The sequence below is a fragment of the Maylandia zebra genome, linkage group LG12, assembly GCF_041146795.1.
Source record: "Maylandia zebra isolate NMK-2024a linkage group LG12, Mzebra_GT3a, whole genome shotgun sequence".
Taxonomy (NCBI): domain Eukaryota; kingdom Metazoa; phylum Chordata; class Actinopteri; order Cichliformes; family Cichlidae; genus Maylandia; species Maylandia zebra.
Genome location: NC_135178.1, coordinates 39367970 through 39391898, shown reverse-complemented (window position 1 = coordinate 39391898; position 23929 = coordinate 39367970). Strand labels below are relative to the sequence as shown.

Sequence of the window (23929 nt, the reverse complement as noted above, 5' to 3'; positions counted from 1 at the left end):
CGTTTCTCCCACTGAAAACGTCCAGATGAACAGAATCAACCTTTTGGGGCTTTAAATGTAAACTTTTGAAATGGACGTCAAACAGTGAAATTAGTGACAGAGGTTTCCCTGAATTCTGTTCATCAGCTGCTGTTTATTGAAACTTTCACAGCTCAGTAAGTCTCTGTTTAGCATGTTAGCTAGCTAAAATACCAACATTAGCACTGAACACAGTATTATTATCTAGCTGTTAGCTTTTCAGTTTAATTTAAAAAGATTATTTCCTGTTGTTGGTTGGAAATGTAAACTTTTAAAATGGGCACGAACGAGAGATCAGCTAAGAGATCGACAGCAGCGAACGCAGCACTCATGACCAGCTTCATGTCGGGCAATAAGGTTTTTCTTGGTTTTTTTTATTATGTTAGACGTGTTAAAATCCTTTGGCACACTCTCCCTGCACCATCTCTGAATAAAATATGATAGCTAGAAAAAAAAAAACCAGTCCACACTAGTTGATGGGATGTGATATTAGCCGCGCAGCCGGTGTCAAGCAGCTGCTTTAGTTTCCCATTCCTAAAAGAATAATGAGAAATAGTGAAATTAGTGACAAAGGTTCCTCTGAATTGCTGCTGTTTTCTGCTGTTTATTAAAAATTTCACAGCTCAGTAATTCAATCTCTGTTTAACATGTTAGCTAAAATGCTACATTAACACTAAATACACTATTATTATTATTTAGCTGTTAGCATTTTTAGCTAATCAATTATTAAATACTATCAGTGACACATTCTAGACCTTGTAGTACCATATCACCCTATTAGAGCACTTCGCTCTCGCTCTGCAGGCCTACTTGTTGTTCCTAGAGTATTTAAAAGTAGAATGGGAGGCAGAGCCTTCAGTTTTCAGGCCCCTCTTCTGTGGAACCAGCTTCCAGTTTGGATTCAGGAGACAGACACTATCTCTACTTTCAAGATTAGGCTTCAAACTTTCCTTTTTGCTAAAGCATATAGTTAGGGCTGGACCAGGTGACCCTGAATCCTCCTGTTAAAAGGGAGGTTTTCCTCCATACAGTCATCGCGCTGCTCACTCGATGACTGTGTGATTGTTGGGGTTTTCTCTCTAATATTGTAGAGTTTTACTTTGCACCCCGAGGTGAATGTTGTGAATTGGTGCTAAGTAAATAAGCCTGAATTGTAAAATAAGTTATACATTTGATGGCTGGATACATGAGGATAAAGAGAAATGAGGCTGATGTCACTGTAACCTGATCAGTGTGAATAACTTTGAATCTTTGAATATGAAGCTTCAGTAGCATTTTGTGCCGGGGCCGTCTGTGTTTGTGCGACTCTCACCTTCCTCCTCTGGAAAACTTTTCCGTGTTCAATGAACAGCGCCGAAGGAGCCCGTCTCAGGGAGTTTTTAGCTGAGGCCGTCCGTCGCAGCAGAGGGTTCAGGATGCCAGCCTGGACCAGCAGAGACCAGGTTCAGAGCAGATATATTATCAACGCTCAACGGCCTCTCACAGGTCGTTCATGCACCCTCCCCCATCCACACATGTCCAGGTTCAATTTTCCTACCTGAGCGCGCTCACTGTAGATGGCCAGGGACTGTCTGAAGGAGGTGCGCTTGTTTTGCTTTGTGCTGGATGCCAAGTTGATCTCTGACCCCGCCCTCAGCGGCACTACCTTCCTGTCGGTCAGCTCGAGCTTCTGAATGCTTCGCTGCACTTCGGCCGACTTCCTGTCTGAAACGCAGAGCATCCAACCGGTCCTCCATCAGCTCCACCCAGTACTCCATCTACACGTTACACTGTTTATCCAGGACTGCTCACTAACAGCTGATGATAGGAGCTTATCAGTGATTTTGGCCAGCTGTTGGTCCATAGCGTTTACCTCTTATGGTCTTATGTTCACATTAAATCCAAACTTTACACTTTAGATACGATCAGATCTGATTTTGAAAGTAGAGCAGTCGCCCCCTGCTGGACACTAGAAAGCGTGCAGGTTTAAGGCATCTCAGTTTTCAGACACTGGTTCATGCACACGGCTGTTATTGTGCTTCATGTTGACCATTTCTGAATCAGCATCGCCAGGTTTTTAAGAAACTTTCAATTTTCATAATAAAAGCCCAGCAAACCTAATATAGGGAAAGTCTTTTATTTTGAAGTTGAGCATCATAAGGACTCACTGTGGCCGCTGAGGACGGTGTTGCTGTAGGTCACTGAGCCTTTGGACGACACCGAGCTGCAGCGAATCGAACCCTGAGAGCCGTGGAGCTGAAAGACGACATACAGGCGACGTTACGAGTTACTCCAAATAAGATTGTTTATCTTATTCTATTCTGTTGTTTTTCTCTTAATTTTTTACTGCTCTTCGACTTTCTGCTGTGACCAAAAATTTCCCACATGTGGGACTATTAAAGGATCATCTGATCTTATCTTAAATCCGAATGTTGTGCGGTGCAGCCCGTACCATGTGCCCCAGGACGGAGGTGTTGGAGTAGATGGGCTGGTCTCGGCCCGGCTCGCTCAGGTGGAAGGGGTCGTCCATGTAGGTGTTGGAGGAGGGAAACCTGCGAGTCTGCAGCCCACTGAGGACGAGAGGAAGCAAAATCAGCCCTCAACTCAGAGCCGAGATAAAGCTTTATCGGAGTTAGCGACGCTGCGCTGGTGAAATATGAACATCACGCCCACAGAATCAGGACTGCGTGTAAAAATAAGAGACGATTCAAAGGGCCTGACAGGTGCTGACAGCTCAGAGATACGAATGAGCACTTGTATTCAAAAAATCTTCAAATGAATAAAATGATTGTCGCGATTGTGTATTTGACAGCCCTGATTTACCTGAATGTGACATTCAGTGTTTTTATTATAATAAATGTTATTATGATTGATCCATAAACGTGGGGTTGGGGTTGCAGTACCACATGTGACCACTAGGACGAGCTGGTGTTTCAGCCTGAGATGATGCACCTCGTACCTGAGAGTTACACCTGAGTGCTCCTGTGTTTTGTTGTCATGGTGACAGTAATACGCAGCGCCGTCCTCCAGCAGCTTCAACCACCGCTGCTTCTCCTCTGAGCTGCTCACCTGAAGGAAGGAAGGAAGGAAGGAAGGAAGGAAGGAAGGAAGGAAGGAAGGAAGGAAGGAAGGAAGGAAGGAAGGAGGACACGTTATTGAGTAACAAGTTGAAGTGAATGAATTCAAACTCCCTGTTCCACCAGCTCACCTCCAGCACCGCCATCTGGTCATCGAGCATGCTCAGTGTGATCCTGTAGCAGTGCTTGGTGTCGGGTTTGACCTCACAGCCTCTGAGCTGGACGGTGTACTGAGGCGAGCGCTCCCCCTGCACCACCTCCTCCTCCTCTCCGAACATGTTGAGGACCCCGGCCTCCACCCGACACAGTAAACTCTGCCACTGGCAGTTCATCAGTACGTTCAGGAAACCTGCCGCAGGCAAACGCCACAGCTCAGACCTCGCGTCATGTGACCTCGCTAACAGACAGGCGATGTCACAGAGGCTACATCCATCTTTGATGTACAGTTAGTTTCCATGCACATTTTTAATTCGTATATAAAAGACACAAAAACTCTCTTCAATGATCGAATCGTGCAGTTTACTGTGCTGCTCTGTCCGTACCTTTGTTCTTGCTGAGGCTGCAGCGAGCTGAAGCTTCCTCCTCGTCAGAGTCAGACTGGACTATACTGGACTGAAGGAAGAGACACGGCATTAGCAGGAAGTGCAGGTATGACCACGGCTGCTCGTTTCATGGTCACAGCTACGTTTGCTTTCTCACAGAGCAGGTTCGAGATTATTCACGCCAGGAGGCAGTGACGATCCGAGGCTGTTTGGCGCCCAGGCGAACACTCCCTCTGCAGATGTTGTCCAAGATAAGGACAATCGTGGATAACACCTCCCACCCACTCCATGATGTACTGGCTAGTGACAGGAGCACGCTCAGTGAGAGACTGAGATTACCCACAATGCACCACTGAACAACACAGGAATCATTCCTGCCTGTGGCTCCCTGTACAACTCCTCCACCTAACACACTGTGAACACTGCAACAGCTACAACCTTTTTACACACGCTCTTTTCTACTCTGGAATATTCTTGTCAATTTTCTTTATATTTATTTATCATCACCTCTGTTAGTCCTTGATATTTATAACTGAGTGATCTGTTTATATTAGTGCTGTTTCTTAAATGTGTAAAATCTGTAACATAGTGTATTGTTTGGAGTTTAGTCTGTTACTGTTACTATTTTTACCATTTCTTCTTGGAGAAACTGTAACGCACATAATTTCCTTTAATCAATAAAGTATTCTGATTCTGATTGGTTCAGGATGAGCTGCCATCATCCAATCACACATCTGCTTACCTGCATCTTTTGCTCGTTTCTCTTCTTTTCTCTTTTTTCTAAACTGAGCACCCGATGGCTTTGAACTTTTCTTGTCCATCTTGGTTTTAATTTTGCACTCCAGTATGAACACAAATCCCCCAACCCGAGGATCGCCACAACATAACCTAACACACCTACACCTTAGTTCACAGATTCACTTTGTCTCTGGTTTATTTCTGGGATTTCACACAACCCAGGATTCAAATCATGAATCCATGATGGGCTTGGATTTACAGCATTATAAATGAAATGTGCTCTATTTGGAAGCAGCAGGCCCCTCCCCTTTCGACGGGCTGTGTGTGAGACTTTAAATCATCAAACTGTAAATTATAAATTTTAAATTGTTATTGATCCTTTACCCCGAGTCCTAAAGTGTATATTTATTTTCTTACTCTTCTTATATTTATTGTTTGTTTACTTGCACTGCTGTAACTGTATGGCGTTATTTTTGTGCCACTATTCTGAGCGCACGTAAAAAAAAGTTTGCAGGTGCAAGTGTTGCATTTTGAGGAGAAATTTATTTTGAGCAAAGAAAAGCTGAATGTGAGTGAACAAAGTTCATTGCTGCGTGCAAAAACTGTATTTCAGTGTTTGCTATTATCACACACACACACACCAGCAGCCCCTCTCGCTCAGTTTTTGCACTTGCACTTGCGCTTGTGTTGCTCGCGCTCTCAACATTTCTGCCCGTGCACGCTCAACTCTTTTTCTACACCGTTATATTTGTGCCACAAAACCAGCCAATCACAGACTTGGATGCAAAAAAATCTGATTGGCTGTTTTGGTCTCCAATCAGCTCGAAATGACGAAATGCAATATCCCAGAATGCATTTCGTCCAAAACTCAAACGAGGCAGTGGCGGAGTTTGAAATATTACTCTTTCTGGGTCACAAAATAAACTTTTAAGATATTTTCATGCGAGAATGTTTCTGTGTGAACTTCAAATACCTGCTCAATTTATCAAGACATCACATATTTGCATAAGTGCTCTAACGTTTTTGGAGATGTTGAGAGCGCGAGTTACGTTGAAACCAAGCACACCATTGTTTTTCTTGTGACATTACCAATAAGTTTGATGTGTCACATGGTCCTCTTCCTATTGAAAAAACAAAAGTTGTATCCAAGATGGCCGACTTCTAAATGGCCACCATGGTCACCACCCATCTTGAGGAGTTTGCCCCCTCACATATACTAATGTGCCACAAACAGGACTTTAATATCACCAACCATTCCCATGTTATCACAGTTTATCCATATAAATGACCCACCCTGTATACAGCACACTTCAAATATATATCTTGAGTCTTGTCAAATCCAGAAATACTCAGATGATACTGCCATTGTAACGTCTTTCAGGAATGGACAGGAATCTAAAGACTGGGACCTTTTCTTGTCTTGAGCAACTGGATTCATAAAATTATCTGCAGGCCTTTCAATTCTCATACAAATAGCAGATGAGCTAGGACTTTTTCTCTGTGATCAGAAAAATTATTGTTATTATTCTTTTTGTTCGTAAGGCATTGTCTGGCGGATGATCTGATATCGTCGTGTTGGTATTGTTCCAGGTTCAACATTGCAAGTGACCAATCACATTGTTGTGACGTTATTCTTTGGCGCGCCAAGCCATTCGTGCATTTATGAAATTCCAATGTTGCAAGGACAATATCAATTCTGCTTAGCGTTTATTAAAGGGTTAGGGTCCGTTGATTGGCGGTTTCTCGCAGCTTAAGTACAGTTTTTTGTTTTACGGCAGTTTTTCCCGAAGTCGCAAAAGTATGACGTCACCACATTCTGATTGGTCACTTGCAATGTTGATCCTGGAACAACATTTAGTATGTTGATCTGGGAACAACTCCAACACGACGATATCAGATCGTGCTTGTCTCGCACCTCTGGTGTTTTATAAAAACTATTCCAGACTCCACTGTTAGATTATATGTTATGATATGTGTTGGCATGAACTGGAATTAATGGGTAGAAGCTGGAACTTTCCAAATAATGCCATTCTGAAGTTAGGGAAAGAGAAGCTCCTATAAACAAAGTCAAAGTGCTTTTACTCTGAAATGCAAAATGAGATTGATTTGAGATTGAGATGTTACTGCTGTCGAGGTTGTCTATGGTTTGCATGAACTCCAATTACTTAGTGGAAACAGAAATTGTCCTGTTAACAGCATCCGTGTTTAATTATAAAAAGTCCCTCACAAACAATTATAATCAAGATATTGACGTGATAAAACTGTGGGGTTGTACACTGTCAATGTAGAGTGAAATGATCTCGTGGAAACAGCAACTTTGCTTTTAAGGGTTTAAGGGATTCTGAAGTCAGTGAAAGAGTGGGTCATACATGGGCAATTTCAACGGGCCGTTACTTTGAAAGGCAAAATCAAGGCGACTTGAAATTGACTTGGTATCCCCGTGATAGTGTACACTGTCGATCTAGAGTGAAATTATCCTGTGGAAACAGCAATTTTCATTTTTAAAACATTCTGAAGTAATTGAAAGACTATATCACATATGGGCAAATTCGACGGGCCATTAATTTGAAAGGCAAAATCAGAGCAACTTGAAGTTTACATGGTTTTACTGTCGGGGTTGGATACTGTTGATCTAAAGTGGCATTATCCTGTGGAAACAGCAATTTTCCTTTTTAGAGCATTTTGAAATTGTTAAAAGAGTATATCTTTTATGGTCAATTTGAAAAGTCTTTTATACTGGAAAGCAAAATCAGCCTGACTTGAAATTGATATGGTATCACTGTGGGGTTGGATACTATTGATCTAACATGGATTCATCCTGTGGAAACAGCAAATTTCAATTTAAGAGCATTTTGAAATAGTTAAAAGAGTAGGTCATATATGAGCAATTTGAAAAGGCTTTTATTTTGGAAGGCAAACACACAGTGACTTGATATTGATATGGTATCACTATGAATTTTTTATTCTGAATTAATTGAAAGAGTAGTTCAAAAATAAACATTCAGAGGGCTTTTACTTTGAAATCCAAAAGGAGATGGCTTTAATATTGACATGTTGCTACTAGAATACTGGGGTACGTCATTTGTATCCAACATTAGAGTGTGCAAATGAGACTAATCGATATTTGTGAATGTGCTCTTAATTTACTGAAAGTTGGCCTTTATTTTGAAATCATGCTTCAGGAGCTTTTATTTTGAAATCAGGTTACCACATCTTTTGCCATAATACTCAGAATACACAGCGAACGTAAAACAAAGTGGAGGTGTTTTTAGCTATACATCTTATACATGTAATACATTTATTACCAACCTGAGTTTATCCGCTGCTCATTCGACATGACGAATAACTTCTGAAGTCTTAATTCAACTCAAGACGCTGTAGATTCCCGTCAGTAACACTTTCGGTCCGCTAGTAAAACGTAGTTCTATTAATCTGCGCTTGAACCGGAACCGGATGTAAGTCCCAAAAAACTGAATTGTAGAACTGAAACTGAAATTATTCGAGAGCTAAATCTTTAAAGGATAAAATACGGTTTCAAAGCAAATGAATTCATTTTCAAAATATAAAATTCAATTTCAGTTTAGTGATGATCATTTTCAAACCAATAAATTGAATTTCAAATTAGGCTAATTCATATTCAGTTTTTAAAAGCATTTATTCAAGTTACAATTCAGATTCAATCCGAGCAATTCAAATTTAACTTATTCAAATTCAGTTCCTGATGGCACAGATTTCTGCCCATGATGGTGTATCTGAGTGTCTCACCCTGCAGGACAGCAGCTGGTCTGACTTATTCAGAGACGAGTAGCTGTGCATCTCCGTTTCTCCTGCGATGCTCACCTCCTCGATCACCTTCACACAGAACAGAAAAATATTTGTGCATAAATAATTTGAAAAAGGTGAAAGAAAACAGAGAAATGTGCCACCGGGAACAGTTCAGCTACAAACTGCGTCAGGAATCTCGCTGTCAGACTGAGATGCAGAGTTCACAGTCGGGCAGATGAAGCCTGTTTGAGCTTCCAAACGCCGGAGTGGAAGATCTCCTTCAGACCTGCTGGCAGGTACAGGCAGGCCAGCAGAGTCCAGCTTCAACAGCGTTGAAACAAAAACTTGGATGTGGGAGGAATTCTGAGCAAGGCAGTCAGTGGGGATGGGAAAGCTGCAGGGCAGTGGGAAGGAGAAGCAGTTTACTGCCTGCACTAATCAGTGCGGTTGGAGCGCTGCTGGGGAAGACTTGGGATGCTTCAGGGCTGTCCCGGTGGACGCTGGGAACCTCGGGTGGAGGTTCCACTTTTTAAAAGCTCCAGCTTCGGTGGGACTGCTCAGATTCTCTTGGAAGATCTTTCCAGGAAAACTGAAAAGGACCGTCTACTCTACAGGAAATCTCTGATTCAGGAGCAAAAGTGCACGAACTCTTTAGCTCAGAGGTGACTGAGAGTTCATGTATGTTGCCATGTCTGATGTAGAAACCTGAAGCCTGACTGTGTGTAAGGACCTCATGCTGAATGTGAGCTAGTTCACCGTTCGCGTGACGAGTGTTGCTGACCTTCTTCCACTCATCGGCCTGCTGGAAAGTGCTGTAGCCCAGCACCAGCGTCTCCGAGCCCAGCAGCACCAGTTTGAGCTGGTGTTGGATCTTCCTGCTGCTCTTTGACTTGTAGACGAGCTGACAGCCGCGCAGGTTCAACTCCAGCTGAGGCAGCAGGTCCCGGGCGCACTTATAACACTGACGCAAACACAGAAGAAGACACACAGGTACAAACAGGTCAAACACACCTGACCTCACAAAGAGCTGAGGCGCTTCAAAGATAGAGCGACACTTAGTGGCCATCAGAGGGACTGCAGCCGTGTGGGCTCGTGCGTTTGTTTCGTTCCTCACCAGCAGCACATCGTTCCTGATGATGAACAGCTCTTTGCTCCACTGCCCGAGCCACTTCCTCCTCCACAGGTACCCGCAGAGGCGGGACTCTGGCGTGGGCTTTAGGCAGGGCTGTGAGGCGCTCCACCGGATGTAGTGAGCTCTGTCCTTCACAAGCTCCTCCCCTCCATCATCATCGTCTTCCTCATCGTAGGACTCGTAGTGGCTGCTGTCTGACTCCGCCTTCTCTGGAGAAAGGAAGAGGATCACGTTTGTTTGTGTTTCTACGTTGTGTTCCTGCTTCGTCATCGTGTGTGTTTGCAGATACCAGTGTTGGACGCGGTGGCGTCGGCAGGGACGTAAGGTTCTGCCTCCTCGTACGTATCTTCGTCATCATCGTCACCTCCTAGACCTCCTGGAGGGTGGGGCGGCACCTTGGGGCCCTGCAGCTAAAACATGAACATCAGGTCAGGAAGTCTGAACTCAGTTTCTCTGATTTGTGGTGAAACTTTGATGAAGTTTGAACAATCAGACGAGCTGAGACGAGGCTCATCAGCGTCTCCTCTTCTTCATGAAGAGCTAAATGTGTGTTTAGGACGAGTTTGTGTTGTTGCTGTTGGTTGGTACCATGAAGTGCGTCTGAGCTTGGCTGACTCACCTGATGAAGTTTTTAGTGTAAGAAAGTAGGTTTGTTTGGTTTTAAATCCGGATTTTGTAACCTGCTCAGGATGAAGTTGCACTCTGACCTTTGGCAAATCAGTGTTCAGTAACTTTTCACAGGTTGTAACTTCAAACATGAGACCTGAGCAGATTCATTTGGATCGGTTTGGATCCAAATGAGTCAAAACAGGGTCGATTGTTGGAGGCGCGATGCTCGTTTCCTCTCATTTATTCAGATTTTCTACATTTTTCTGTTGAATTTGTCTGATCTCACAGACCTACTGGTGATTTCTTATAAATTTACTGAGAATTTAATCTTTAAGAGAGCAGTGAGTGTGTGTGTGTGTGTGTGTGTGTGTGTGTGTGTGTGTGTGTGTGTGTGTGTGACTGTGAGAGTGTGTGTGTGTGTGTGTGTGTGTGTGTGTGTGTGTGTGTGTGACTGTGAGAGTGTGTGTGTGTGTGTGTGTGTGAGTGTGTGTGTGTGTGTGTGTGTGTGTGTGTGTGTGTGTGTGTGTGTGTGTGTGAGAGAGAGGGAGAGGGAGTGACAGGAAGTTCAGTGTTTACATATGATCTCTTTGCTATCGGTCTTCCTATTGGCTCAGAGCTGTGCAGAGGGAGGAAGTGGTCACCGATGGCAGTTGATTAGCATCTGGGCTACGTGATGGATGGATGGAAAACACACACACACAGAGAGTTGTGCTGCCGTCTCCTCCCAAACCTCAGGAGGACTCGGTCTGTCATTACTGACCCACATCACAGAGCAGCCTCCTCCTCCTCCTCCTCCTCTCTTTCTCTTCTCTTTGACCTCAGAAGAAAAATCCTGAAGCTGTTCAGAAACAGATTTTTGTCCCTTCCTAGTAAAGAACTTTGTGTCCACATCATCGTGTTTGTCACATGAAACTTTTCCTCCACCTGTCGCTCCTGCTCTTCATCACGAGGAGTGTGATCAGCAGCTGTTTCTCACTCTGGTGCGTTTGATTTAACCACCATCTCCTGAACAGAATAAAAGCTCTTTTGTGACTTTTATCTCTGTTTTCGGAGCTTTTTGATACATAAACTAAGACTTCTTATTTATCAGGCAGATAATAAACTACATTCACATTTTTAGACCCAACCTTGAGCCGCCACGCTGAACTTGTTTTTATTAATCAGGCACAGCAGTCAGCCACTTCATGTAATTAATTAATGAGAGCTAATTAAAATATCATCTGATTAAAGAGCTGCACGTGCAGGACGATTATGTGTTATAGACGCTGCAGCTTCACACTGTGTTTGTATAGTTTAGTCATCATTTTTCTATTATTTGTTTACTGTTTGTGTTTATATTTTATTTTTATATTTTTTTTACTTACATTTTACTCTTTTTTTTTATTCATATTCAGTCTTAACTAATACATTTTATGTTGTTTTTAATAATGAGTTTTCATTCACATTTCATTGTTGCTGTATTGTTTGTTTGTTTGTTTTCATGTGTTGCTTCAGTTAGCTCAGTGGTGGAAACCAGTGTGACCAGTAAGGCTGATGCTCACCCCGTTCCTCAGCCATGCAGACAGGTCCTGATTTGAGACCAGCTCAGAGGCCCGGACAGCTGTGGATACAACAACAACAACAACACAGAGCTTTCATGAAGTCTTCAGGATTCGCAGGTTTACGTGAGCTCTGTTTATGAGTGAAAATCGTATTTCGCATTATTCCGATGTGTCTCGAAGGCAGCATTAAGGTGTACCTTTTGCAGGTGTGTCTGTCAGCTCGTTGCTAGGAGACGATGATGGACAGCTCATGATCATGTACTCGGCATCTTCCACTGAAAACACAGCAGGAAACACTTTTATTCGGGTGTCTGTGGGTTTGGCAGTACTCTGAGTATCAGCAGTAATGTGAGTACTGGTGTGTTTTTACCTGGAGCGTCCTGATTCTGCAGCGTGGACAGCAGCTCTGAGATGGATTTCTTCTGAGCCTGAGCGATGTAACTCAGGTTCTCTGAGTCCAGAACAGACAGGAAGGACTGCAGATCCCAGATCAGCTTGGCCAGCACTGGATACAGACAGACAGACAGACAGTCAGACGGACGATCGTCTGGATGTCTGTTTGAGCTCATTAACCAGGAGGAAAATGAGTTTACAGACTTTATCTCGACCTCACAGCGAGTCACAGTTGAACTGACTGCTGGGCCATGAGTCATGTTTGTTCTCACACTCTCAGTATCTGATGTCGCTGTTTACACGCCAACAGACACTCTGTCTGTCTGTCCACAGACTCGAATGTTTAAGCTTTGCAGCAGAAACAAACATGTTTACAGCCTGACACACAAACTGTTTGGTCTCTGTGGATCCTTTTCCTCCTTCATAACAACTATGGGACGGACGGGATGGTCATAGTTTGCATTATTAAGGGGCGTGGTCTCTTTGACTGACAGGTGGATGGTGACACAGCTTCACCTGAACTGGACCCCTGGACTCCAGCTTACCACTCCACCCTCTCATCCAAAATATGGACACTGATATCTCAGTCTTGCATTTTCTTTCTTCATTTTGGTCCAGCCATGGGGGTCAGGGGGGTACTGGGGTGGATGGGAGGGCTGCCTCCTGTGCTCGTGCTCAACAGGGTGTCGGTGGAAATGATGCTGCGGTTTATTGAAGGCCGAGGAGGAGGGTGGGGGGAAGGCATGTTAGGAGGAAGTGAGAGAAAAGGAAAGACAGGAGTGTGGAGGTGACGCTGGGGCCGGAGGAAAAGAGGAGGATCACAGATGTAGTGACGGAGGACATCCACAGGGTTGGTGTGCCAGTGGAGGATGCTGAGATGGGGGGAGATGAATAATAATAAGAATGTTCTTCCTTCGTTTCCGAGTGGAGTGATTGATTTTGGCCGTCTTCTCCTTCAAATCGACCCCAACACTCATTTATGTCTCTCAGAAAGAGACTGAATATGGACGGTGTGGGTTCAACCACACTATCGGCTGCTTGGTTGGAGCTGATACAGCAGCTGAACCAGCCCAGGAAAAACGAGGTCTTACTTTAGTTTTGATAAAAATAAGTGGATACAGCAAAGTGAGCGTCTGACCCACAGCTGCAATTTACATGAATCCAGATGTGATTCATGATTCTGAAATGTAAAAATATCTGAGGACTGAAGGGGTGTAAATAGTTTCCTGGATGTTAAAAACTGCATATTTGCATCATTTCTTTGAGATTTTGGGATTCACTATGAGGACAGTGTGTGTTTGGGCAGATTGTTACTGTGGCAGGTGGGTTTGCTCCCACAGTCTGAGTGTAAGCTGGCCGAGATAAGATCCATTTTTGTTTTTGTTTCTCTGCTCTGAGTTTCCATAATGAGTTTTCTCTCATGTGATAAGAAAAAAGAAACAACGAACTTTTCGAGTTCCTGTGCACAGCAGGGATTCAGGTGATGTAACTGTGTTTACTCTGAGTTAAATATTGGCAGGAGCCAGGAGCTTATCAGTTTGCATCCTGTCATCAATTAACACGTGAAGGCCAGAACATCTGCATATTTGTGCAGGAAACGTTTACCTGAACAGGTGCGGTCAGACTGTTGTTCTGTATGAAACTGACTTTTACATGTGAATCACATTTTATTACGATCATCTGAGGATGCAGATGAGGAGCCGCGGCTGATGTGTGTTTCTGTCTGAGAGTGAAGAATCAGCATCTTCCCGCCTTCACTGTTGTGATTGGTGAGGGGGCAGGGACAGGCTTAGGGCGTCGGGGGGTTCCCCGGAGGCATCTTCCTTGGGGGGCTCAACCCGGGGTAGCGGTCACGTCCGGTTGAGGGCTCTGTTGGCTCTCAGGTGACTGTTTCCTCGCGGCTGCGTGCAGCGGGGCTAGGGGGGGTCTGTGCTGACGGACGCGGGTTACTGACCTGGCAACCTGGCTGCCCCTGGGTGGGTCCGGGATGGGCGTGAGGTTCTGGGGGCGCTCCGTCTCTGGGCTGGGGCCCGGGCCGGGCCTCGGGGGCTCGGGTCCTGGTTGGTGTGTTGCCGGGGTTGTGGGCGGGTGGGTGCATGGGGGCCCGGCCCTGGAGCAGGGTGCCGCCGGTGCATCGAGCCGCCTGGGGGGCTCTTCAACTGGTGGGGGGGATGGTCACATCTTGCAGGAGCTTTCTTCTCTCAGGAACTCTCTGCAGGAGGGGGAGATACAGGAGAGGTGGAGGAAGATCTCAGCCTGGGCGTTTACCGTCTTATGTAGTCTGGAAGATGTGTGGTTGGTGGGGTGGGTGCAGTTTTCTCTGTGGTGGGGTTGGGTGGACTGTCCAGGGCTCTGTGGAGCCGGAGGGCGCTACTGCACTGGGCCCCGGTCTGATGGGCCTGGGCCTCCCTTCCCTGGCGGGTCGCGGAGGGTGGGAGTGCCTACTGGGGTCAGCGGGGGAGCTGGCCCCAGGGAGGGGTTACCTGCCCCTCCCTTCCTTCCCTCCCCATCTCCAGCTGCCTCCCTCTTCCCGCTCCTCCACAACCACCCACACATGCAGGGCCTTGGAGTGGGGGTATGTCACCAGGGTGCAGAGGAGGCTACCCCCCCCCCCCCCCGTCCCCTTCTGGCTGCCTCTGCCTCAATTTTATCCCACAACTTAGACATTCACATTATTCACACTCTCATTACACATACATATAGGATCTTGGGGGTGGGCACAATCACGGAGTCCAAATCACCATCAGGGTGTATACCTCACCCCTGACGTCGTTGCCCACCTCTCAATTTTAAATACACTTAGTCATTGAGGGTTAGCAGGAGGGACTATGCGCTTACCTGCTGCTCCTTGGCAGGTAGCTCCATGCCCTCCTGGGTTTTAATTGCACCTTAGAACACATATGCATCAACACTACAATGAGCGGGTGGAGGGAGGTTTGGAGTCTTCTCCCACCCCCATTCTCTGCGGCCTGCTGGAGCGGGGGGGCTAGGAGGAGGAGTTGGCCGTCCGACTGCGGTCTGGGGTGTGGGGCCTCCCTGCTGCTGCGGAGTCGGGGTGGTCTGCCTCTCCCCACCGCAGGGAAAAGGGTAACACCACCTGGGTCTGGGTGCAATTCCCCCCTCCAGGGGCAAGGGTACCTAGACCCGGTTTGTAGAGTACGCTTGGGGAGTGTGATTGTGTGTACAGCGTCTCTTTATGTCTGTCTCCACGTTGGTTGAGTGTGGAGTAAGTGCATATGAGAGCATGAGGGTGGGAATGGATGTTTGTGTCTGTGTGTGCCTGTATGTCTGTGTCTATATGTCAGGTTGGGTATCAGACGCCACCTCTCTGGGGACACCTCAGGCCCTCCAAGGTTTGGAGGCCTATCTCCACCCACCACCACTTCCCCTGCCGGTGGCGGACTCCCTCAGGTGTCGGTGTGTTGGTGGTTCTTTGTGTCTGGGGGTGGGCGTCCGGGTACACACCGGCTCACTCCTTGGCGGCCGCTTGTCGGGGCCTGGGGCCTGGGGCTCGCTCGGGCCCCTTTGGAGGTGGGGTGCCCCCGGCCTCTCGGCCTAGGGCTCGGTCACTCAGGCGCAGCTGGGGGCCGGCGGAGCTCACGGGCGCGTCACTGCAACTCCCCCTGACTTCTGCTCCGCGGCTGCTGGGCGAGCCCTCATCTGGGACTCTCCTCAGCTCTTACTGGGACAGTGGCGCGGCTGCCCCTCTGTTGGTCTTCCTTGGTCTCTTGTGTTCTGGGGGCCTCTGGATGTCTGGAGTTTTGATCTCCTCCATACCCGCTTCACACCCTGGAGGACGGGGCTGTGGCCCCCCCACACTCCCTAGCAGATCATTACATGGAGAAACCTTTGGAATGCAAGCATGCTGATCCACACAGGTATGCACACATGGGTATTCACAGACGCGGACTAAAGCTTTCTTGGCTGCTGCCTCAAAGCACACTGTGCGCTGTCTATCTTGCGTGCTGCATAATATCGTTTATTACTTAGTAAATACTGATATCTATGACTAGCTAGTTTATTGTGATGGTATGGTGCTTTGTTTTCTCTATTATTATGTTGCTCTTTGTTGTTTGCTGTCTCCTCTGTTTGTTTTTGTTTGTTTGTTTGTTTGTTTTTTTTTCTCCATACAGGTGACCCAGGAGTTTTTTTTTTTTTGTTTTTTTTTTTTTTTTTTTTTCTCTCTCTTCCCCCCCCCTTCTCACCGTCTCTTCTCCCCTTTGGTTTTCTTTCTTTCTCTCCCCCTCTCTCTCTCATTCATTCCCCCTGTCCTATTTATTAAAAAAAAAAAAAAAAAAAAAAAAAAAAATGACAAAGGATGAACTGAAGCTCTGCCATCACGTAATGTCGCATACTGCTGTTTCTGATGTCATTTAGAAAAAAAGAAAAAAAAAAAAAAAAAAAAAGAATCAGCATCTTGTTTTTCTGCCTTTGAATGATTTCAGCTCTTATCTTCTGAAGTGAAACAGAGTGAGTATTCATTCACACACAACAACGGCTTCATTCATAACACGAACACAGACGGACTTCATCACAGTTTTCATGTTTAATCAACCTGCTCGTAGCAAACTGACCATCCCCCGTCAGCTTTACTTATTACAGAACAAAAACATTTAGTGAAGGTAAGAGCAGCCTGTCAGGGCCTTTGTTAGTTTAACATGAATCATTAAGGATGTCCAACAGTCCACAGTTATATTCGTTTTAAAAAAACAAAACAAAAATGTACAAAAAGCTCTGAAAACTGTTTTTTTAACCTCTCAACACCATAAGCACTCCCAGGAACCCAGAGACTGGTATGACCTCCTAAAGGACCACACCTAGAACCTGCCTAATGTCCATATAAACTACATAAATCATCACTATAATCATCATAAGGACATCTAGAACATGGCCAGTAGAACTTCTAAATGAAAACAGGAACCTCTGCAATCTCCTGCAGGGTAGGGCTGGGCGATATGGCCTAAAATTCATATCGCGATATAATATGAAGCATGTGCGGTAACGATATATCACGATATATTCTTTTCTTCTGTATAGCGTGTTTTCCACACTTAAAATTCTTTAATTTTCTCAAAAATCGAGAGTTCCTTATGTATGAATTCTGGTTGTGCTTACTGACCTCGAACCGATTTTGGCTGCAGAAATCTGTTAAAAATGTTTTAGTACAACTTTGATAAGCTGCACTGTTTGATGGCTCGTCAGAGCATTACTGCTGCCGTAGTGAGGAGCTTCACGGAGTAATCTGGGCCCAAAACTCCGTCTGCTTCAGGTCCCAAAGTCAAACGAACACTGAGAGTTAAAAACTGTCTAAATTCTTTCATTTTTAATTAAATGATCAGCGTTGCTGCTTTATCGGGTGTAACAATTAAGTTTAACATCCATGAAAACAGAATTTATTACATTTAACGGAGTTAGAAGTTAGCAGGAGGTTAGCTCACTAGTTTCCACCTAAACATTTCATACCATGTTCTGACTGAGAGATTTTTGAAACAAATTCAAACGTACAGCTCTGCTACCACTTCCAACATAAATGAAGACAGAAACTAAACAGCAGTGACGTTTGTAGGGTTACTGAAGTTGGGCTAGCTGGTATATGATGTTGTGCTACGTGATTGCTAGCGACACAGCTATGTTAGCATAAACATAGTGAAGCTGGAGGATGAACGCCAACTTTTTTTCCACTCGATAAAAGTTAACGTGACGGATTCTGGTGGTTTGGGACAAATGCAATCGCATAGCAGGATGCTATACACGGGCCAAACTTCAGTCAGGAGAACAACTGAGATAATCCATCCACAATACCAGGTTAGTAATTAACTCATTCACTGCCATTGACGTCTATAGACGTCATTTGAAAAACTTACGTTGACTGCCATTGACGTCTATAGACGTCAATTACGTTTTTCAATGGGAGGGGCTAGAATACAACCTCGGGCAGCTTGTCAGTGAATTTTATTTTTTCATATATTTGTAAATAAATTGTTTTGATAAAACATAACCTTTCTCAGTGTTATTTCTGTTTTATAGAAGTGAAAAACTATTTTATATGTTAGAGGTGTCACAAAGCAAGAAATATTAGTGTCAAAGACACTTTTCTGCTTGAAATGTATTTTTCACAAAAAGCTCGTTTTCTCCCTTTTGTTGGTCAAAACAGGCATTTTTGGTGGAACCCACCTCTCTTCTACAGCTGATTACTAAAGAATGGAAAATGGTAGAAACAAGCTTTTTTTTTGGATGAAAGAAGAGAGTCTGTTCTTCATTTTGGTAGGTTCAGCGTTTATATGATCATAACACACAGTTTTCTGTGGCTCTTCAAAAATGAGTAAAAATGCTCAAAAACCCTGGCAGTGGGGAGTTACCTGATTTGTAAATGGCTGGCAGTGAATGAGTTAATATACAGCAACAACATGTGGATAGAACAGCTGCGAGAGAATCCAACATTAATGAATCAATGTTACAGAAGTGGAGGAAGCGCAGTTTTTGGCTTTCCCCATATTTCAAATGTGCTTCATCTCTTTGCTGTGAATGATAATGGTTGTAGCCACTGCGATGCTTTCGACCAAAACAGCCGCAGCTTGATGACATCATCAACATGCGCTATCGCGATATAGTCAAAATCTCTATCGTTGGCCAAATTTATATCGTTTCTATCGTATATTGTTTATATCGCCCACCCCTACTACAGGGGACCCAAAAGTTATTCAAGTGCACCCTCACAGACGGGCATTCAAAAGACCTCTAGAACCTCTCTGCGATCTCCAGTCACACAACCACCATGAAGATTTCTAGAACACCCTCGCTCACCAGTTTAACTTTCCAGGGGATGAATAGAACCTCTTCAGTGACAACCACAACCTCTTAAAGTTCCCTCTTCACAGATAACCACTTAGGAGATGTCTCAAACCCCATCCAAAACTACACAAATCATTACTAGAACCAACATTAGCACGTCTGAAACATCCTCAGAGGCCAGCGCAGCCTTCTCAAGAAAAACTAGAATCTCTTCAACCTCCTAAAGAGTATGTAAGAGTCCCTTCACAGAAAAATACCTCATAGACCTGTAGAACATCACCTCACAACCACCTCGAGGATTTCAGGAGACAAGCATGACCTCCTAAAGGATGACTAGAACCTCTTCGATGGCGACAAAACTTCCCTTAGCACCACAAAAGCCCACTTCACAGATAAATAGAACCTCCTAATAAACCTTTACAACCTTTAGTCATGACTAGACTCACATTAAGGACATGGAGGACATCCTCAGTAATGACTAGAGTTTCCTAAAGCTATTACCTGACAATAACTGTGGCTTCAGACCATCCAGGAAGTGAAGCTCTGAACACTAATTAGCATCTGTGTGTGTGGATGCAGTATTTATATAAGGATATGGGAAACAGCGACACAGAGTAGGTGTAACTAAGTAAAGGTTTTCAGTCTTTAATGCTTTTCTGTTGTTGTTTAGACGTAAACTGTACTGAGTCATCATCAGTACAACACAGAGCAGAACATGTAAAAACATGCAGAGGAAACAGCAGCTGATTGTCCGGTGGCTCATTCATACAGAGAGGCCGAGTCCATTCACGCTGTGAGCCGAGTGGGAGACGAGGGCTAAATGTTCCTGATTAACTCCTCTGATGCTGATTTAAATCAAACTGCTGTTTAAGCAGCGAGCTGCAAATTCCTCAAACACCCACAAACCCTGAAGACGAACAACAACAGCAGAAAGGAGACAGAGACGGACGGCTGCTGGACGGACACAGAATCAAGAGTTTGTGTTGCTGAACGCTGTTTATCTGACCATCTGCATTACTTCCTGTCTCGGGCTTTGATGTTGCAGTGCACACTTTCAGGCCTGTTTACATCATTAGTACATTAACTTCCATTCATTTCCTGGACACTTATCCTTAAACCATAACCTAAACGAATCCGTCAAAAACAAATAACTCGACTGACCACAGCGACGCATCTGCTTCAGCAGTTTAAACTAAAAGTCACGTTTCCAGCTGAAACCGGTCACACTACAGTACCAATGGTGTCCATCACAACAATGATATCCTAACAACATTATGCAGCAATTACATCCAACCAGGAAGCAGTTTGTCCAGCGTTGTCCAATCAGGGGGCAGTCGCTGGAACCACAGAGCTCGTTCAGGTTCTGATACCCGATAATTGACTGTCGTTGGGCATTAGATCATCTACACTTACATAAACCTGCTTACAACGCTGCGAAAAAACATTTTTACTGTTTCTTTTTTTGCTATTTGTCACTTTTGTTTCTCAGGTCATCAAATAAAATGTAATATTAGACGACCATAACCTGAATCACTTTGTCACAATTAATTCAATTCAGTTTTATTTATACGGCGCCGAATCACAACAGCAGTCACCTCGAGGTGCTTTATAGTGTAAGGTAGACCCTACAATAATACATACGTGGTATGTTTTAACATAGGTGAGGTAGTTTTCCTAATAACTTAGTTCATCATTTAAAAACTGTGAAAGAAGCTCCCACAGAGGCTGAACATGCAGTTCCTGTAACGTCCAGCAGGGGCACCAGCAGTGAGGCAGTCCCACAGACGTCCACATTATAATCTGACAGCAGAAATAAACATGTTTACAGCCTGATACACAAACTGCTTGGCCCTGTGTTGCTGAGCTGATCGCTGTCTGTGAGGCTTCACCACCACTAATCGTTTCACAACATGGAAGCAACCGAAACGCTATGAAAAGTCCCAGAAACCCATGGGTGAAGTCACATGGTTACGTCCGTGTTTTTTCTGTAGAAAACATCATTTTTATTCTGTAAGGGAGAACGTGTCACAATCCATCCTCCTGCTGCTGTGGAGTCTTTATCACACCGGTGGTATGTTAGCAACGCAACTATCAGAAATACCCATCTGTCCTCGTCTATCCTCCTTCCTCCACCTCATCATCATCACTTCCTCCTCCTCCTCCCGCTGCTGCTCTCTGGAGACTGAGCTAATAGACTGTTTAGATTTTCTGTGTGTTTGTGTCTTTAAAGTATCCACACCAACAATTTTAACATTTTTCTGCCATTAAGTCAGATTGTTTCCTGACCTCATGTGCTAATCGCTGGCTAAAAGGAGTATTCTGATGTTTCCCAGCTCCTCCTGGTAGCGCTCAGTCTGAGGTACAAGACCTACTCAAAATTTATAGAAAAAAACTTTAAATTAGCTCTGAAAACAGGAAATAGATTTTACTTGTTTCCCATAAATCATCCCATGACCTGGTGACCTCTTGGGGGGGCTGACCCTATTTTAAAAACCATCATCTACTATATATAACGTAGATAAAACAGCCCCAATGGGGACATGCTGCTGATGCATTTTACTGCAACACCTGTAGTTACACGAAGCTGAACATACTTTAGTTTCTCATTTACACGTTGGACATGTTGCTGAGTATTTTTACCTCGTTAAATGTGGTACGGTTACTTCAGGGAGTTATCTAGATACACTGATCTCTCAAATCACTTTGGTTTGCTCTAATCAGAGTTACTTGTTGTTACAAACAACAATAAAAATGCAAAGTGGCTACAGGTCCCGGTAAGCAGCAGGTTAGTGGGGAGGTGGTCAGCCTCCAGCTGGAAGCGGGTCAGTTTGAGGAAACAGCAGCGCAGTAATGTAAATGTTTCTGCTCTCTTGCCAGCCAGATTAAAGAAAGCTGCTCCACACCCTGCTGCACACATGTTTGTACTTCTGTGATTGTGAGGACCTTCTGAGGCCTTTCACGGCCCCCTAACCTAAACCTCTTTTTAACCTGAACCCTTAAACTAAATCCAAACCCACAAACGGGCCTTTAAGAGTCTGTCCTCACAACACAGAAGGGTCCTTAAAAAGTCAATAAATACATAGGTCCCCACAAAGATAGCTGTGCAAGTACCCACACACAGGCGGTGAGGAGAAATCCTGTCTTTCAGATAATTTTAGGGTTTGGTTTTCATGGTAAAGTAACTTAAATCACTTTCAGCTTTTTCTAAACTTTTCAGCTGGAGCCAGTTATAGCAGCATCATGGCCCTTTTCCTTCTGTCAACACTTCCTTTGATTTAAAGCTGCTTTGGCCACAAATACATACATGCTCATATACAAAGTGTTTCTCACATGATACAGAAGATAAATTAAACTGTTAGAGAACAGCATGGCTTTTTGCTGTTTATTTATACCGATTTTAATGAATGAATTTAAACTATCTAATCAACCAGTCATTTGAAATCAAGTCTATTACCACCATCTAAATATTTTATACACAATACAACACAAGCCTAAGGTTAGTTTGATTTGTTCATAACTACAAACGTAAAACATCCCAAAATAATAAATATAGTACAACTTATAACAACTCACACCTGACCTCTAGTGGTCACATGAGTCAGCAGCCAAAATATCAGCGTATATATATTAATATGATAGACAAACATGGAAATAAACATAAAAACTGCATATCAGGTAATGCTAGCTAGCTCAGATACTTGCTAATAAGTAACATCCAGTCAGAATCCCTAACTTTCTCTTACTGGATTGGTCTGTTACTACAGTGACCTCACAGCAGCAGTATTATTGGTCTGATGATGTCATTAAAATGCTCCGAAAGGCTCCAACAGCACAAACACGGTCCAAAAGTCCAGTTCAGGTGACGCTAGCAGACAGCTAGCAGCTACAGCCACCTGCGTCACCATCCACCTGTCAGTCAAAGAGGCCACGCCCCTAAGAATGCAAACCTTAAACCTTTTACAGGTGACCTATACAACCCACCACAAATATACCTACAGAGACCGAACAGTTTACATCGGGCTGTAAAAGTGTTTATTACTGCTGTAAAGTGTTAACATGGGAGTCTATAGGGACCGACTCGCTGCTGCCCCCGGTGGAAACTGGAGGAACTGCAAGTTTTGGCCCTGGTAATTGCTGAGTGCTTTGTTAGTACTTTATTACAATTAGTTTTAACATTTTTTTTCCACGTGATATGAAAGACAAAAGAGTACGTGGATGTTAAACACATTAAAGGAAAGTTTCAAAGTAAATCTCCATTTGTAATCAGATTACATCTGAAACATGCATGCTGTGTATGATTTCATACATGTGAAACATTTTTAAATATAAAAAACAAATATCAGGTAACGTCAGGTTTCATGTGTGGATGAGTTTTATGCCTCTGTCGTTATTCCTGAAACATCTGTAAGACTTGTTGTGGGTCACGGTACCTTTCTGTTTGTCCATGTCGGTCGTCTCAGTGTCTGCTGATCCTCAGGCTCATATCTCTGCTAAAGAATCCAACATCAAACGGCAAACAGATTTCCTCCTGTTTCCTCCTCCCTTAACTCCCTCTATCTGCTCTGTGAGAAGCAGTTTGAGTTCTGCCAGGCGAGTCTGTCTGAACGCGTCTGTGACCTCAGCACAGGAGGGAGGAGAGAGAGGGCGAGCCAGTGCTCTCATTATGCACGGGCATGCACAGAGAAACCTTAAATACAAAGTCACTTTAACAATGTGCCCACTGTTATCATCCAGTACACAAACACATTTAGAAAATACACAAGAAGAAAAATATCTGCTAACATTCTGGCTTTAAGGGTTTCTTCAGTGATGCTCCACAAACTAAAGTAATAATAATAACAATAATAATAATAATAATAATAATAATAATTCCACAGCTATCAGAAAATCGAGGGAGAGCAGCTGGATTACAAAATTACTCAGGCCTCTTTTTATTTAGAAATATAAGTTATTCTTCTACTTGAGAATATCCTGTAATTTACTTATATTAAACCAAGTTTATGTTTTCAATAAATATAATGTATGTTTTCATTTGTCCAACTGTATCAACAAAATCCATCCTCTGCTGCTTCCGCTTGTCAGGGTCCCGGGGGTGGTAGAGCCTATCCCAGCTGTTGTAGGCCGAGAGGCAGGACACAAACTGGAGTGGACACCAGTCGTCACGGGGCTAACACAAAGAGAAAGACAACCATTCACACCTATGGGCAATTTAGTGTTTCCACCTAACCCCACTAACTGCATGTCTTTGGAATGTGGGAGGAAGCTGGAGTACCTGGACAGAACATGCAAACTCCACACAAAAAGACCCCAGCCTGATGGTGGAGCCTAATTCAGGACCTTCTT

The 23929-nt window shown here is 44.2% G+C and overlaps 1 protein-coding gene across 1 annotated transcript; it reads right to left on the bottom strand.

The window, feature by feature from the left end:
* Positions 1–495: 495 nt before the first annotated feature.
* On the bottom strand, positions 496–23366 carry si:dkey-220o5.5 (actin filament-associated protein 1-like 2). Its single transcript, XM_004575327.4, has 16 exons — positions 23017–23366; positions 11772–11906; positions 11599–11676; positions 11402–11460; positions 9541–9661; positions 9234–9460; positions 8901–9080; positions 8120–8206; positions 3617–3686; positions 3206–3423; positions 2957–3066; positions 2450–2567; positions 2166–2253; positions 1556–1722; positions 1331–1441; positions 496–552 (listed from the first exon to the last, which is right to left on the bottom strand). The coding sequence occupies exons 1-16, from the start codon at positions 23030–23032 to the stop codon at positions 526–528; spliced, it is 1812 nt and encodes a 603-aa protein (XP_004575384.1). The 5' UTR covers positions 23033–23366; the 3' UTR covers positions 496–525.
* Between the last annotated feature and the right edge of the window lie 563 nt (positions 23367–23929).

Coding starts and splice junctions, on each gene's coding strand:
- si:dkey-220o5.5 (XM_004575327.4), bottom strand. Junction 3,424..3,616: donor CAGCCTCAGCAAGAACAAAG/GTACGGACAGAG, acceptor TGCCTGCGGCAG/GTTTCCTGAACGTACTGATG. Junction 1,442..1,555: donor TCTACAGTGAGCGCGCTCAG/GTAGGAAAATTG, acceptor CTGCTGGTCCAG/GCTGGCATCCTGAACCCTCT.